The 14837-nt window shown below is 63.1% G+C and overlaps 6 protein-coding genes across 6 annotated transcripts; 2 read left to right on the top strand and 4 right to left on the bottom strand.

Moving 5' to 3' along the window:
* Window positions 1-60: 60 nt before the first annotated feature.
* FMP25 (Protein FMP25, mitochondrial) lies at window positions 61-1839 on the bottom strand (the record flags this gene model as incomplete). The annotated part of the gene is made up of 4 exons (XM_062773911.1): window positions 61-314; window positions 353-540; window positions 579-1372; window positions 1411-1839. The coding sequence occupies 4 exons, from the start codon at window positions 1837-1839 to the stop codon at window positions 61-63; spliced, it is 1665 nt and encodes a 554-aa protein (XP_062629895.1).
* A 198-nt stretch (window positions 1840-2037) lies between these two features.
* nuo-24 (NADH-ubiquinone oxidoreductase subunit, mitochondrial) lies at window positions 2038-3166 on the top strand. Its single transcript, XM_062773912.1, has 4 exons — window positions 2038-2313; window positions 2374-2598; window positions 2658-2874; window positions 2924-3166. The coding sequence occupies exons 1-4, from the start codon at window positions 2215-2217 to the stop codon at window positions 3121-3123; spliced, it is 741 nt and encodes a 246-aa protein (XP_062629896.1). The 5' UTR covers window positions 2038-2214; the 3' UTR covers window positions 3124-3166.
* Window positions 3167-3423: 257 nt separating this feature from the next.
* On the bottom strand, window positions 3424-5705 carry ADE4 (Amidophosphoribosyltransferase). The gene is made up of 6 exons (XM_062773913.1): window positions 5605-5705; window positions 5447-5520; window positions 5364-5393; window positions 5171-5307; window positions 5024-5109; window positions 3424-4914 (listed from the first exon to the last, which is right to left on the bottom strand). The coding sequence occupies exons 2-6, from the start codon at window positions 5515-5517 to the stop codon at window positions 3574-3576; spliced, it is 1665 nt and encodes a 554-aa protein (XP_062629897.1). The 5' UTR covers window positions 5518-5520; window positions 5605-5705; the 3' UTR covers window positions 3424-3573.
* A 454-nt stretch (window positions 5706-6159) lies between these two features.
* VPS54 (VPS54-like protein) lies at window positions 6160-10418 on the top strand. Its single transcript, XM_062773914.1, has 5 exons — window positions 6160-6575; window positions 6649-7745; window positions 7785-7984; window positions 8023-8756; window positions 8795-10418. The coding sequence occupies exons 1-5, from the start codon at window positions 6281-6283 to the stop codon at window positions 10384-10386; spliced, it is 3918 nt and encodes a 1305-aa protein (XP_062629898.1). The 5' UTR covers window positions 6160-6280; the 3' UTR covers window positions 10387-10418.
* MET1A (DNA (cytosine-5)-methyltransferase 1A) lies at window positions 10414-12791 on the bottom strand (the record flags this gene model as incomplete). The annotated part of the gene is made up of 9 exons (XM_062773915.1): window positions 10414-10662; window positions 10706-10800; window positions 10847-10896; window positions 10945-11080; window positions 11131-11381; window positions 11433-11636; window positions 11678-11990; window positions 12021-12141; window positions 12489-12791. 9 exons carry the CDS (start codon window positions 12789-12791, stop codon window positions 10414-10416), a joined length of 1722 nt encoding a protein of 573 aa, XP_062629899.1.
* Window positions 12792-12985: 194 nt separating this feature from the next.
* On the bottom strand, window positions 12986-14386 carry LOC62_05G007394 (uncharacterized protein). The gene is made up of 3 exons (XM_062773916.1): window positions 14035-14386; window positions 13699-13993; window positions 12986-13578 (listed from the first exon to the last, which is right to left on the bottom strand). Exons 1-3 carry the CDS (start codon window positions 14127-14129, stop codon window positions 13132-13134), a joined length of 837 nt encoding a protein of 278 aa, XP_062629900.1. The 5' UTR covers window positions 14130-14386; the 3' UTR covers window positions 12986-13131.
* Between the last annotated feature and the right edge of the window lie 451 nt (window positions 14387-14837).

Genomic DNA, 14837 nt, shown 5'->3' on the forward strand with positions numbered 1-14837 from the left:
TTGTACCATTACAATGCATTCCCACTCATTAGATGCGTCCGATGCTGCGACTGCGACTTGCTACGACACAATCTTGTTGTACAGAACCGAGCAGCTGTAGCCCGCGACGATTGTCTCCTCGGCGCGCACGCCGCGTTTGATGAGGTTGCCCGACAGGTCGTACGCGTCGGCCGTGTTCTGGTGCAAGGACAGGCGGGAGACGACCTCTCCGTCGGGCTTCTCCTCGACCTTGTCGGCCGCGCGGGGGAGTGGGGACTCGAGGTATGCCGGCACGGCCAGCGACGAGCGCTTGCCGTTGCCGAGCTGGTAGTCGGCTGGGTGGGTTAGTACTGCTTGGAGACCATACACCCACCATTTCCTCCCCACTCCATCACGTCGCGGCCAAACAGGCCCGCCTTGACGCCCTTGGCGTCCGCGTTCTGCACCGAGTCGATGGCGCCAAACGCGTGCGTGTTGGGCGAGGGCGCGATTGACAGGCTGTACACGCCCAGCGCGGTGATCGACTTTGTCTTCTCAGAGTACTCCTGCAGCCCGCTCAGGCTGGCGTTAGCTTTGCCCCAGCACCCGACTCGACGCACCTCTTGACCTTTTGCGGGGCGAACATGGCCGACGACCAGAGACCGTTACCGAGCGTGCCGCTCTGGCCGTTACCGCACGACAGGATGTCGACGAGCGTGGCTCCCGTCTTGGAGTCTACCCGCTCGACGGTGAACAGTGTCGACTGCGCGCCGGCCGCGACACCTGTGCACTTGACCGTCGTGCCAGAGGGGTACGCCTTGGACAGCTGGATCTCAACGGGGGTGGGCACGATGGCGACGGTCGAGTATGTTCCGAGGCCGATCTGGCCAAAGTCGTTCGCGCCGAACCCGAGGACGCGACCCTCGGGCGTGCGGACAAACGACGAACGGTCCGACGCCGCGACCTGCGCGATGCGGATGCCCGAGAGCGCAGGGATCTCGGTCAGCTTTGTGGCGAAGCGCGGGTCCGACTCTGGCGGCAGGTTGGGCGACTGGGCGATCGCCTCAACAGCGTCCTCTGGCACAACCGCAAACACCTGCTTGGTGCCCAGCTGTCGGTGCGAGTTAGCCGCGTTGGACAGCGGCAGCGAGAACGTCCGCCCCTTGTTCGTGACGGCTATCAGGTGGTGCCGGCCTACTGCAATCTGTTGCCACGACTCGCCCCAGTGGAAGCCGTCGGCGGCCTTGAGCTTGACAAAGTCGACGAGAGGGTCGCGGGTCGTGAGCTTCTTCCACCAGTTCCGGGGGGCCTTGCCCTGGTCCTGGAACGCGCGGTCGGCGGACACGACGAACAGGCGGCCGTCCTTGCTGAGCACGAACACCTTGCCCGGGGCCGCGGCGATGGTGGTGAGTTTCTGCGCGTCAGCTCCCACCACCAAACCTCGGCACCCACCTTGCCCCGCAACGAGCGGTTCACATTGCCCGAGGGGTCGTGGCCCGCGCCCCACATCCACAGGTCGCCGCGTGCGTCGATCGCGGCGCCATACTTCTCCTGGATCATGAGGTCGCGGAGGGGCGTGGCGCCGAGGTGTGTCGCGAACGTGGGCGCCTTGACGACACGCTTGTTAAAGTCGGGCAGGAGGGTCTGGAACTCGTTGTTGCCCCACACGAGCGGCGTGATGGTCGAGGGCACGCCGGCAAAGTTGATCCGCGGGACCTTGAGCGGCTGGTTGGCGACGAGCTCGAACGGCGTGTCGTCGAGCTTGGCGGCCCATCGTGTCCCCGACTGCGCATGGAGCGTGTACGCGGCCAACGTTACCACCGCCGCGGTGGTGAGGGGCACTGCCCGCGCCCCGAATGACCTGAAGGCGGAGGACGACATGGGTGGGATGGGTGTGAGTGTGTGCGATGGAGGATGCCGGGTGCGATGTGCGCGAGTGACCGCGACCTAGTGGCGATTTTGGGCCCCGGACGTCATATGGCGCTGAGGTCATTGGCTGGCACAGGGTGAGAGTTGGGATAAATAATGAGAAAATGGAGGGCAGGATAATGGTGTTGAATACTTCCGTCGCTGTCAGAGCCACCATCCAACGAGCATTGGGCAATATCGCGCGCTGGCCGGAGTGCGGAGGAGACGGACGCTGGCTGGAGGCTGCACTCGCTGCTCGCTGCTCGCTGCTCCGGACCAAGTCGTAACCACCACAACCAGCCTCCATCTCACTCACGACTCCACCTCTCATACCCCCGCTCCGTCAACATGTCGGCCGTCCGCTCCGTCCTCCGCTCCGCGACCCGCGCCGCCGGCCGCAGGACGTTTGCTTCGTCGAGCGCGGTGCGCTCCGACAACCTCATGGTGGTGGGTAGGGACGCCTCGGGACTACAGCATCATCGCACATAATGCTGACTTGCCCAACAGCACCGCGACTCGGCGCACAACAACGCCTCGATCCCCTTCGAGTTCACGCCCGAGAACATGAAGAAGGTCGAGACGGTCATCGCGCGCTACCCCGTCCAGTACAAGAAGGCGGCCGTCATGCCCGTGCTCGACATTGGCCAGCGCCAGAACAACGGCTGGACCTCGATCAGCGTCATGAACGAGGTTGCCAAGATCCTCGACATGAACCCCATGCGTGTTTACGAGGTGCGCGGAAGCTGGCGTTTGGACTATGCGCGCGCGCAGCATGCTAACGTATGCCCCAGGTTGCGTCCTTCTACACCATGTACAACCGTGAGCCGGTCGCGCCCAACTTTGTCCAGCTCTGCACGACGACCCCATGCGTCCTCGGCGGCTGCGGCTCGGACAAGATCCTCGACGCCATCCAGGGCCACCTCGGCGTCAAGTCGGGCCAGACGACCAAGGACGGCAAGTTTACATTCCTCGAGGTCGAGTGCCTCGGCGCTTGCTCGAACGCCCCGAGTGAGTAGCATCACATCTAAACCCGGACCGGCCCCTAACCCTCCCCCAGTGATGCAGATCAACGACGACTTCTTCGAGGACCTCACCCCCGAGTCCACCATCAAGATCCTCGACGCGCTGGCAAAGGGCGAGAAGCCCAAGGTCGGCCCCCAGAGCAACAGGCATACCTCGGAGAACTCGGCTGGCCTCACAACATTGACCACCAAGCCTTACGGCCCTGGAGAGCACTGCCTCCCCGAGTTCCAGTAAGCAAAAGGATAGACAAACCACGGATGCATTGGGATGGAGCAGGAGGGGCGGGGAGGAGGGGTGAATGTTGCGGCTCTGATTCATCTCACCGACTCTGTCACTTCGGCGGTGTGGCCGAACGTTGGACGACAAACTGACGCTGGTGATCAGCCCAGGCTGGGCTGGAGTCCTTCCGATCTACAGTATCGGCAACTTGGTTCTCGTCAGCTCTTTGTGGCGGCGTAGACCACACCTCCCATCGCGCATCTGCTGTGGCCGACGCCCCTCGCACCCCTGCCTCAACATCACATGCCCCACACCTCCTTATCGATTCAATGCATCACAAAGGGTATCACCTGATGCGGGTATCCAACAGATGCTCCCTCGGTTTTTGGTTGTATTGTAGGTAGTAGATTGGCTGATTGTCTATACACATGCCCTTGCCTAGGGGGCTATGGGTAGGCAGGCCCTCTAGTGGCCGTGGATGCTGTTGTGGAGACCGACAGTGTCGTTGGGCGAGGCCATGCCGGTCGGGCCAAGCTTTGGCGAGTGGTTGACGAGGCCGACGACGCCGTCGGGTCCGTTGGCCGACGACTTGCCGTTGGGCTGAGACTCAAGGTCGAGCTTGAGGCCGCCCTTCTTGGCCTTGGCCTTGTCGTTACGCAGACGCTCGACGTACTCGAGGTAGTGCTCGTCGACACCGCCAGTGATGTAGTCACCAGTGAAGACGGAGCAGTCAAACTGCTTGATGGCAGGGTTGAACATGGAACATGACTTGACGAGGTCGTCAAGGGTCTGGTAGATGACCAGGTCGGCGCCAATGTACTCGGCAATCTCCTCGGTGGTGCGGCCGTACGCGACCAGCTCGTGAGGAGAGGGCATGTCAATGCCGTACACGTTCGAGTGGCGGATTGGGGGGGCGCAAGAGGCGATAATCACCTTCTTGGCTCCAACGTCACGGGCCATCTGGATAATCTCCTTGGACGTTGTGCCGCGGACAATCGAGTCGTCAACAAGCAGCACAGTCTTGCCGGCAAACTCCATGGGCATGGCGTTGAGCTTGCGGCGGACGTTCTTGCGGCGCTCCGACTGGCCGGGCATGATGAAGGTGCGTCCAATGTAGCGGTTCTTGACAAAGCCCTCGCGGTAAGGGAGGCCAAGGTGCTGAGCGAGCTGGAGCGCAGCGACACGCGACGTGTCGGGAACAGGGATAACGACATCAACCTTGAGGTTGGCCTTCTCGAGCTCGCGCTCAACGTTCTCGGCAAGGAGCTCTCCCATGGCCATACGCGAACGGTAGACGCTGATGCCGTCAATGGTCGAGTCGGGACGGGCAAAGTAGACGTGCTCGAAGATGTCGGGGGCGAAAGGCTTGGGCTCGGCCACGATGCGGCGCGAGAGGCCACCGTCACGAGTGATGATGACAGCCTCACCAGCCTTGACGTCGTCCCAGCCGTCAAAGCTCAGGCCCTGCGCAACGACGCTCTCGCTGGCAATCAGGTAGTCGACGCCACCGCGCGCGCCCTTGCGGGTGGCGATACCAACGGGGCGGATACCGTTGGGGTCACGGAAGGCAATGAGACCGAAACCGGCAAGCATGGCAACACAGGCGTAGGCACCCTTGACGGTCGACATGAGGTCGCCAATGGCCTTGAAAATGTCCTCCTCGTTGATACGGAACTTGCCCGTCTTCTGGAGGTTGTCGGCCAGGATGTTGAGCAGGCACTCCGAGTCAGAGTTGGTGTTGATGTGCCTGTGCGCGTCGGCGTCGAGGTACTGGCGAAGCGCGGGCGTGTTGATGAGGTTACCGTTCTGTCAAAAGACCGGGTTAGCCGATTCCAAATTACCTTGCAAAGCCGAGAGGCGCCGGGTGTTGCATTGACCGCGAGATGCCCCTCTTGCTTCGAGTTGTGCCACTCACATGAGCAAAGGTGATTCCATACGGGGAGTTGACGTAGAAGGGCTGGGCTTCCGCGTGGTCCGAGCCACCAGCGGTGGGGTAGCGGACTGGAGATGTCAGCTGAGCTGCAAGACGAGGACGGCAAGCGAAGCTGCGCCCCATACTCACCGTGTCCGACGCCCATGTAGCCCTTGAGGCCGGTGATGGCCTGCGAGTCAAAGACATCACGGACCATGCCGTTGGCCTTGACCTGGTAGAAGCGGCCACCCGAGCCGCAGGTGACGACACCAGCCGCGTCCTGGCCACTGCGATGGGTATGAGATGGTGGCAAAAACGTGCACGCGACGCGTCGTCGACTTACCGGTGCTGGAGGAGCGAGAGACCCTCGGCGCTGCACAGACGGTTAGGACATGTCGCTATTGGCAGGACAGTGCGCTTGCTTACAGCTCGGCGCCGGCCTGGACGGTCTGGGTCGCGAGGGGGTCGTGAAGAAGGATACCGATGATTCCACACATTGTCTGCGGGGGGGAGATGGGTCAGTTTTCCCGGTGCGATGGGGAGAAGAGCGCGCGTGTGATGCTGCTCCCTTTGTCGACGCTCACAGTGTACAGCTGTCTAAGCAGGTGAGCTTTATCTAAGAATGTACAAGGATGAGAGTGAGTGGTGGTGGTGGTGGTGCGCCGAGAGGCGGAGTGCCAAAGAGATTATGCATTCTAAAAAGCTAAGAAGAGGACTCGAAGTTGAAGATTCAAAATCATTCCCAGTGGTGGTGGGTGGTGGGCCTGGTGGGCCAGGTGGGTGGGGTGTCTGCCCGTGCCTGACCTCGAGACGGGGATCGGGGCTCGTCTCTCTGCACTCGACGCCGTCTACCGGCCGCAGCCGCCGCCGCCATCTTGCTGCTGCTGGCCTGCTGCTGCTTTGACCCGCGTAGCCTACGCGCGCCGCCGGAGATGAGTCGTCGTCTGCAGTCTGGCAAAATCTTAGGCGGCAGCGCGGCGCCAAGTTGACGCCACCGACGGATGTATTACCACGTGTTGCCACGCGACGAGCCAAACGGGATCAATCCTTCAAGCCCATGGCCTACACGTGAGATGCCCTGAGTTGCCTGACACCATGACACTGCTGCAACGGTCGACCATCTTGACGCGTGCCCATCCCACACCCACAACCAACAACGGCTCAACCGACAACGACGACAGCCCCACCTAGGCCACCTCGACTCTCACTGGACATAGCACACAAAGCGGTCCCAAGGGACCACATAGTGACGCTCCCCAAATGTCCAAGCCACCAGTCGCACCACCACCACAAGGCGGGCCGTCGCCGCTACCGCACCAGGTCAACCCCGTGGTCCGGGACCTGGCCGCGACGCCAACGCCTGTGCCCTCGTCGCCTCCAGCTTCAGAGTCCTTCTTCTCCGAGATTGACGGCACAGCGGCAAGCGTGCTCGAGACATCGTACGGCGACATCACCTGGGAGCCCCCGGCAGATGCGAGCTCGTTAAACATTGTGTCATGGAAGCTAGACGTCGATGCGCATGTCGACGACGGTATCGACAGGCGCGGCTTCAATGGTGGGTATTGGGGAGCGGGTCAAAGCGACTTTGGCAGTAGAGCACGCGATCGCGACTGACACCTACACCGCAGCCATCTCGACTGTCCTCGCCCACCCGACCAAGAAGGCCAACCCGCTGCGAGCATCGCGCAAGGCGCTCCCACCACTCGCCCAACCGCCACCAATTCTGCCCAAGCCTTATCCGCGATCACACTATGACCCGTACCTCCAGACGATCACCCCGCTCTACGAGTCGTTCCTCACCGCACAGCAGACGGCGTCGATGGCCGCGGCTGCCGAGTCGCAGGGCCCGTTCGACCTCGACCTCGTGGCCAAGAAGGTTGCCAAGGCCGACCTGCCATCCCTGGACGATATCCCCGAGACCTTCTTTGAAACCAGCTTTGATCTCGCCAACCCGGTCACTTGGGCACAGGTCATGGAGACTGGTGGCTCGTCATCAAAGGCATCAAGAGACGACGCGGTGCAGGAGTCGCTATCGACATATCTGGACAACTTGGAGAGCCACCTGGTGCATGAGATCACACTGCGTTCATCTGCCTTCTTCTCAGCGCTCTCAAATCTGCAGGACCTCAACTCGGAGTCATCATCCTGTTTGACACGCATCGCCGACCTTAAAACGTCGCTTGGTGAAGTCGGTGGGGAGCAGGCCCGCAAAGGTCTCGAAATAATCGACGCACAGACGAGGCTGCGGTCTTTGAGGATTACCGAACACGGCATCAAACGCGTCGCGGAGCTCGACGATATTCTTCGCATCGCCAAGGACTTGGCCGACCACGGCGACTGGTTCGGTGCTCTGGGATACGTCGAGGACGTTGGTCGCTGGTGGGACCGAAACGGTGCAACAATAGCAAAGCCGGAGGAGGAGGGCGAGCAGCCAGCGCCATCGTCCTCAACATTACCATTGACGACGTTACCGGCCTTCGCCAACCTTCCCATTGCCATTACGGCCCTCATGTCCAACATTGCTTCGCAGTTGGACGCTGCTCTGGGAACAGTGCTCCTCGCGTTGCTATCAGAAGCGGACAAGGGCGAGGAGTTTGATGCCGACAACCTGCGCGCCAAAATAGGCCCTATGCTCGGCGGTTTGTTACGATGCGGAAGGATCGACACATTGGCTGGGGTCTGGAGGACGGCCGTTACCACTGCCATTCGGGAGGGAGGCCGACAGGTGAGCTGACGTTCCGTGTTCCTCAGCTGACACCGCCAGCACCTTCCAGTATCGAATGCCGAGGAGGACGCAGACGGTGCCGGGGACGGGCGCGGCCACAGCCTCGCAGAGTCCTTGCAAGCTATGAGCCACGTTCAGTTCCTGGATGTCGCCAGGAAGATGTACGGCTCAATGCTGTCGCGTCTGAATCTCGTTCAGAAGATTGGCGACGAGATGGCCGCCATTCTGGAGGAGAACAAGTGGGTCTTCCATAAGAGTCTAGCCGCTAACCGTTCAGCTCCATCACACCACTATCCATCGCGCATAGCTCAGGCCCTAACGCCGTGCTCAAGTCTCCTGAGGCATCACCGTTTGAACCTGCCGACGTCCTCGGTGCCGCCTGCGAGCTGGCCAACACGCGTTCATCCAAGATCTTGTCTGTGCGCTCCGAGCAGAACGCGTCATTACCCATCGAGCAATTCGTCGAGATCTTTAGCGAGAGCTGGGAATTCGTCGTCGCCACGGAGACCATGGCCAAGCGCATGATCGTGTCACTCCGCGGTGTCGCCGCCCAGCAGGCAAGACAGTTCCTCATGACATACCATGGCCAGCGACTTACCAAGTCGGCCAAGTTTGTTGAGGATGAGACGTGGGTGCAGGTCGACATTCCTCCAGCTACACAGCACGCTGTCAACCTCTTCATCGAGGCTGCCGTCAGCGACCCACCAGAGTGCTTTGTGCCCCCACGCCAGGCCCCCAACGGCACAGCGAATGGCGACACTCCCAAGGCCAATGCCAAGGTCGTGCAGATTGAGGACAAGCCGTACTTTGCTGTCAAGGCGACGTCGGAATCACTGCAACTTCTCGCCGAGTATCTCAGCGTTGTGGTCAACCTCGACCTGGTGTGCACGGATGTTATGGCGCGCATCATTGAGTTCCTCAAGTCGTTCAACTCCAGAACGTGTCAAGTTGTGCTGGGTGCCGGTGCCATGCGGTCCGCAGGCTTGAAGAACATTACAGCAAAGCATCTTGGTAGGTGCCGAATCCGATGCGCTCTGCTCACACCCCAGCCCTTGCATCCCAATCACTATCCATCATTATTGCTCTCATCCCTTACATCCGCGAGTTCATTCGGCGCCACCTGAACCCCAAACAGGCCGTCATGCTCATCGAATTCGACAAGCTCAAGCGCGACTACCAGGAGCACCAGAATGAGATCCACGCCAAGCTGGTCGCGATCATGGCCGACCGGTTGGCTGTGCACTGCGGCGAGCTCCGCGAGATCGACTGGGAGGCGACGCCTGCGCGTGACGGACCCCGCCAATACGCCCTCATGCTCACAAAGGAGACACAAACGCTGCATAAGGTACTGTCCAAGTACCTGTCGCAGGCGACCGTGGAAGGTGTCATGTCGCAAGTTCTGGCTGCGAGCGTCCACCGCTTGAGCGAGGAGTACGGCAAGGTCGAGTTCAAGTCGGAAGAGGCCAAGAAGCGCATGGCGATGGACGCCGCATACATCAACGCCAAGCTCGGTCCGCTCTCCGAAGCCGGCACCGCCGTCGCATCACTGGAAACTCTCGTCAAGGACAAGGCAACACCGCGAAAGGTGACGATGCGTGGCTTGCTACGCCGCAACGGCTCGTCAAACAACGACTCGTCAACAGGCGCAGGAGCACCAGCAGACGACGGTACGGAGGCGGGCGAGGATGTTGACGAGGATGGGGATATCCTAACAGAGGCAGTGCCGAGTGGTGACCACGACAGCAAGGAGGAAGACGCAAATGGGGGTGCTGCGGGCCGGGCGAGTGAGGAGAAACAGGCCGAGTTGACGCAGAGTGCTGAGGGTAAAGAGGAAAAGGTTGAGAAGGACGAGGCGCCGAAGACGCCAGAGAAGAGCAAGGTGCCACTGCCCGAAGGCGAGAAGTATTCCGAGTGGTCGACGCGATCGCCGGCCATGTCTCCCGTCAGGTCACCCGAGCGGGTGCAGCGGGTACTCTCGCCGGAGCCCCCGTCAAAGTCGCCTGAGCCGCCAGCCAAGTCTCCCGACCTGCCACCCAAGTCTCCCGAACCGGCACTCAAGAGCCCCACGCCGCCAGAGAAGGACCTCCCTGCGGCTGCCTCAGACCCGCTTTCGTCGGCCGCCCCGGCACCACCATCACCGACCAAGCCTGCGCCGCCATCACCAACCAAAGCTTCCCCACCACCTGTATCTGCCGAGGACCCAAGACCGATGCCGCCCAACAAGCCCAAGCCACGGATGTCGCTCGAGGCGAGGCTTAAGGCCAAGCTCGCGGCCCAGGCGGCGAGCGCCAAGCCTGACAAGCCGCGCGCGTCGAGCGAGAGCGCCGAGCGGGTGTCCGTGGACTCTGTGCCAGAGAGAGTGTCTGTGGATGTGGCGAAGCCTGCCGATGCGGACAAGCCTGCCGCTGCGGAACCACCTGCCGACAAGCCTCATGAGGACACTGCCAAGGACGCTCCTACCCCCGAGGCGGCCAAGGACGCTGCGATTACAACACCACCGACTACATCACCCAACGACGTTACGGAGACTGTCGACTCCGCCGCCGCCGCCGCCTCCCCTACCACCACACCATCGCCGCCACCAAAAGACGACACCGCCATTGTACCATCCATACCGGAGGCGAAAGATACTCCCGAGTAGTATACCAATCTATGCATAAGGTAGTAGTTAGACGTCACCGACGGGGTGGGCTTTTCGCCACGAGCGCCAGAACGTCTTCGTGTCGGGCTTGCCAGCGCTCCGCCAGTGCTCCCAATAGACGTCGTGCTTCACCTGACGGCAGATGGCCTCGGCCACCTGCACGCACACGGCGTTGCCAATCATTTTGTTGGCAGCCGCCGTGCCCCCTAGGAAGCGGTAGCTGTCAGGGAAGCCCTGACAGCGCTTGCGCTCCGCGACGGTGAAGACGCGTTCTTGCTAGCAGCGATCGGTGTCAGCGCAGCCGCGCGGTTCCACTCACCTCGGGGTGGACGACCCCGGTGCCCCGTCCGCCTGGCCGAGCAGAGGTGAGCAGGGTGCCGACGGCGCCGTGTGCATCCGCGCGACGGCGCACACCTGTGGTGTGGTCAGCCAGTACCGCGCCGCGACCGACACGACTCACCAGGCAGGTGGTCGTCGGCGTCGGCGCCGCCGCTGACGGCAGCCACGATCCTGTGGTCAGCCCTAGCTGCTGGACAGACCCACGCGTCGACGTCGCACGGGCGCATGTGCTCTGTACGGTGGTCAGCCAGCAGCGCGCCGCTAGCTCGCATGCGGCGCTGGAAGTCGTTGGCCGGAGGACGCGCATACGGCACTGGGCGCGTGAACCCGCGCGGGCGGCGCCACATGTCGAATGCTGTGCGTTAGCGGCGCAGCGCGGAGGGGAGGGCGGGCGAGCGAACCTACCCGGCATATCGGAGATGGCCTGCGCCGTCGTGATGGGCGGCAGCGGCGCTCCGTGGCCTCCTGGCCCGAGACTGAGGCGCTCGTCCACCCCGTCGATACGCAGCAGTGTCTGCGGGACGCGCGCGGCGTGGCTCGGCGCCGGGAACGACGGCAGCGGCACGCCCCGGCGCGCGGCGAGGATGAACAGCCGTACGCGGGACTGCGGGGAGCCAAGGCATCGTGCGTCGAGGAGCGCCAGACGCACCTGGTACCTGCGCCTGCGTGAGCGCCGCCTATGTACCTCGTGGGAGGGAGGAGCTTACCCCATCGCCAGGAGCCGCCTGACCGCCTCGCGGGCATAGTTTATCGTCCCTGCGGGGGCCTCGCGCTCGTCCTTGATTCCACGGACGTTTTCAATTACCGCGACGTCGGGCCGGATACGCTCGATGGCCGCGAGCGTGGTCCACAGCTCGGCGTTACGCGGGTCGTTGACGTCGCGAAAGCGGTTGGCGCCAGAGTGTCCTTGACTGTGGCGGCGTCGTCAGCTCTGCCACACTGCCACACTCACCACGGCGGCCCGGCAAACACGAGCGCGAGGTGGTCGCGCTTCACGTGCGCAGCGTACGCCTCGACGCTCATGCGCCGCATGCCGACGTGGCGCATGGTTGCGTTGGCAGCAAGCGTGGCGATACACGTCTCGTCGGTGTCGACGGCATGCCGCACGCTGAACCCCGCGTGCAGGGCGCCGAGCACGCTGCCCCCGCCGCCGGCGAACAGGTCGGCGCTGTTCAGCTTGAGCTGCGCAAACTGCTCCGTCTCGGCGGCGTGGCGCTCATGCTCTGCGCGGCAGGGCACGCAAGCGCGCAGCTCGGCCGGCTCGGCTGGTATAAGGTGGCGGAAGTGCGCCCTACCGGCCGGCAGCAGCTCGGAGCACGTGAACGACTCGATGTGCCCCGCTACGTTGAGCACGCCCCTCCCGACGACATGTGAGGCGGGAACCCGCTCCACCACGTCGGTGAAGTACAGCCTCCGCTAGGTGGTGTCAGCGTGCCCGGCCGACAGCTCACCTCGGACACATATTGTCCCGTCGCGCCGCGCAGGTCAGCGACGCGCCCGAGTCGGCGGACCTTGATGCTTGGCCCGCGGCCGCTATTCCACTCCGTCGAGGGCAGGTTTGAGGGCAGGTTCGTGCGGAGACCGAGGTCATGCACCCCGGTGGCGGAGCGTAAGAACACCAAGTCACCCACATGTGTCTCATGGCGCCGGGCACTCTCCGCCTCGGCGGCGGACTTCCCCGTACACGCATCGCACCCGTGCGGCCTCGCGTCACGCCACGCCAGCTGCGTGCGATCAAACACATACCGCCAGCTCCGGCGTACCCGCTTCACGATGCTGCCGCGAGACACGGTACGGCACTGAGCGTGCCGCAGCACCACCTGGTCGGGGGCCACCATCTCGGAGCTGCGCACCCAGTGGACATGCGCTTCGTCGACGCCGACGCGGCGCACGAGCGCGAGCTGGAAGCCGTGCCGCTTGGTGATTACCTCGACGACATCGCCGGGCTTTATGGCCACCGGCGGGCGCTGCCGGGGCTTGCTGGGGTGCCGTTTGTGCGACGGCGCGCGGTGGTGGTGGTGACGGTCGGCGGTGTGGCGGGCAGGGTGACTCTTGCTCGGGGCCATGGTGTGCTTGAATCCTGCGGGTTGGGGAGAGGGATGAGTGAAGGACGACAAGGCCAGAGTCAAGGATGAAGATGCCAGTGGCTGGGAACGAGGACACGGGCGGCCGCGAGGACTGGACGAGCCGCGGCGCTCACATCATCCATTAGGGCGTCAGTGCCGCGGCCGGCGCATCAGTCGTCATTCCGACGCCCCCGCCTTGTGTATCAATGACATATGCGATCTATGAAGATATGATGAGACCGGACGGGATACTATACACACAGTGGAGCGTGGTGCGGGCGCCCACGCCGTCATTGCGGCCACGACCAGCGTTGGCGGCGACGCCGCACCCACACCTCGCCTAGACCTCGGACACGCGCGACGCCCAGCGCGATGGCGGCACGCTCTCGCTCACAGCCTTCTCCCCCTCGACGGTGACGACCTCCATGACGCCGAGACACACGTCTGGGACCTCGACGTCGTCGGCGTGCAGCGGGCGCCAGAGCTCGGCCTGCGCGTGCTGGAACGGCAGGGCGATGAGCACGCCCACGAGCGCTTCTTGCATTGGGCCCGGGGCGTCGCGCACCTCGGCCTCCTGCAGCGTCGGGCGGAACTCGGTGACTGGTGCCGCCGCCGCCGCTGCCGTCGTCGCGCTCGACCGCCGCCTCCGGCGCGCGAGCCGGCGCGTGGGCAGCATCTCGCGGAACGCCTCGCCCAGCTCGGACCACAGCGACGGCACCTGGAGCGGCATGCGCGGCTTCTCTTCCTCCTCGACGATCGGAGGGTGGACGGTGTACAGGCCGACAGGCTGCATCGGCGTCAGCGAGCGTCCACACACACCGCACACAGTCATCTTCAGGGCTGCCACAACGCCACTGCACCGCTCGGACGGATGTGCCCCGCAACCCCAGCCCCGCAATGCACTCACCGTGACAAAGTCCCACTTTTCCTCGTCAATAACGTAGCCCTCCCAGTCGTCGCCGTCGAGGCGCATCTCGCTCTCCCAGAGCGTGGGCAGCGGCTGCACGGGCGCCGGCTTCTTTGGCGCGGCGGGCGTTGGCAAGAATGGATTCGAGTACGGTATGACTTCGCCGCGGGCGATCGCTTCCTCGATACGTCGGTGCAGCCTGCGCCGGATGATCATGGCGCGGAAGACGAGTGCAAGGCCGATAAGACTCAGCACTATGATGGTCGCGAGGAAGGTGAAGATGTACATTGTCGAGCTGGGCTCAGTCAGCGCGCTTGCTCTCAGAACGGCACTCACTTGCCGCCGACGCCGACGTTTGTGTTCCCTCCCCACCAGACACTCGTCTGTGCTGGGTCCGGGGCTGTCGATGTCGCTGCTGTAGCTGTACTCATCGTGGTGTGGGTTGTTGCGGTGTTGAAGTTGCTCGCAGGCTGCAGGAATCTATAATCTGCGCTTCCTCGGGAAAGCCGACGGCGATGGCGCAGTTGTTGGCGGGCGAGAGACGCAACCAGAGACGACGGCGACGGCGAGAGACAACGACCACCTCGCTGGCTATATGTAGACGACCTAGACGACTTTGTTGACGACTCTGCTCGACGGGCGATGATGTTGACGGGTGATGTATTTTATCAACAAGGCGACTCTGCGCCCGACCAGACTTGCACTGTCGGTCGCGAGAGAACGACGAGTGCCCGGTGCCCGATGATTATCCCGCAGCCGCCGTCTCTCGTCCACTCTCGGCTCGCTCGTTCGTTCGCATGTAGGTCAACTTTTGCGGCGTCTGGGGAAGCAGTAGCAGCAGCAAGCGCGCCCTGGCCGGCCGCAGCGGCCAAGCAGCAGCAGCAAAGCAGAGCTGACAATCGCATGGCCAAGAACAAGCTCTCAAGCTCTAGCCGAGGGCAGCCGCCAAACCGAACCAAACCCTCCGCATCTCTGCCGACATGCCGTCAACGCAGGCTCGGCGCGCACCCTGTCGCCCTGCCACCCTGCCGCCGGCCCCCGAGCCAAGCCACCGACGCAGCGTGGCAGATGTCTTTATTAGGGCTGTGAACCCACCCAGGCATACTTACATATGCAGGCTTGTTCCTTGGGCCCCGTTC

This window comes from Vanrija pseudolonga, chromosome 5, assembly GCF_020906515.1.
Source record: "Vanrija pseudolonga chromosome 5, complete sequence".
In the NCBI taxonomy this organism is placed as follows: Eukaryota; Fungi; Basidiomycota; class Tremellomycetes; order Trichosporonales; family Trichosporonaceae; genus Vanrija; species Vanrija pseudolonga.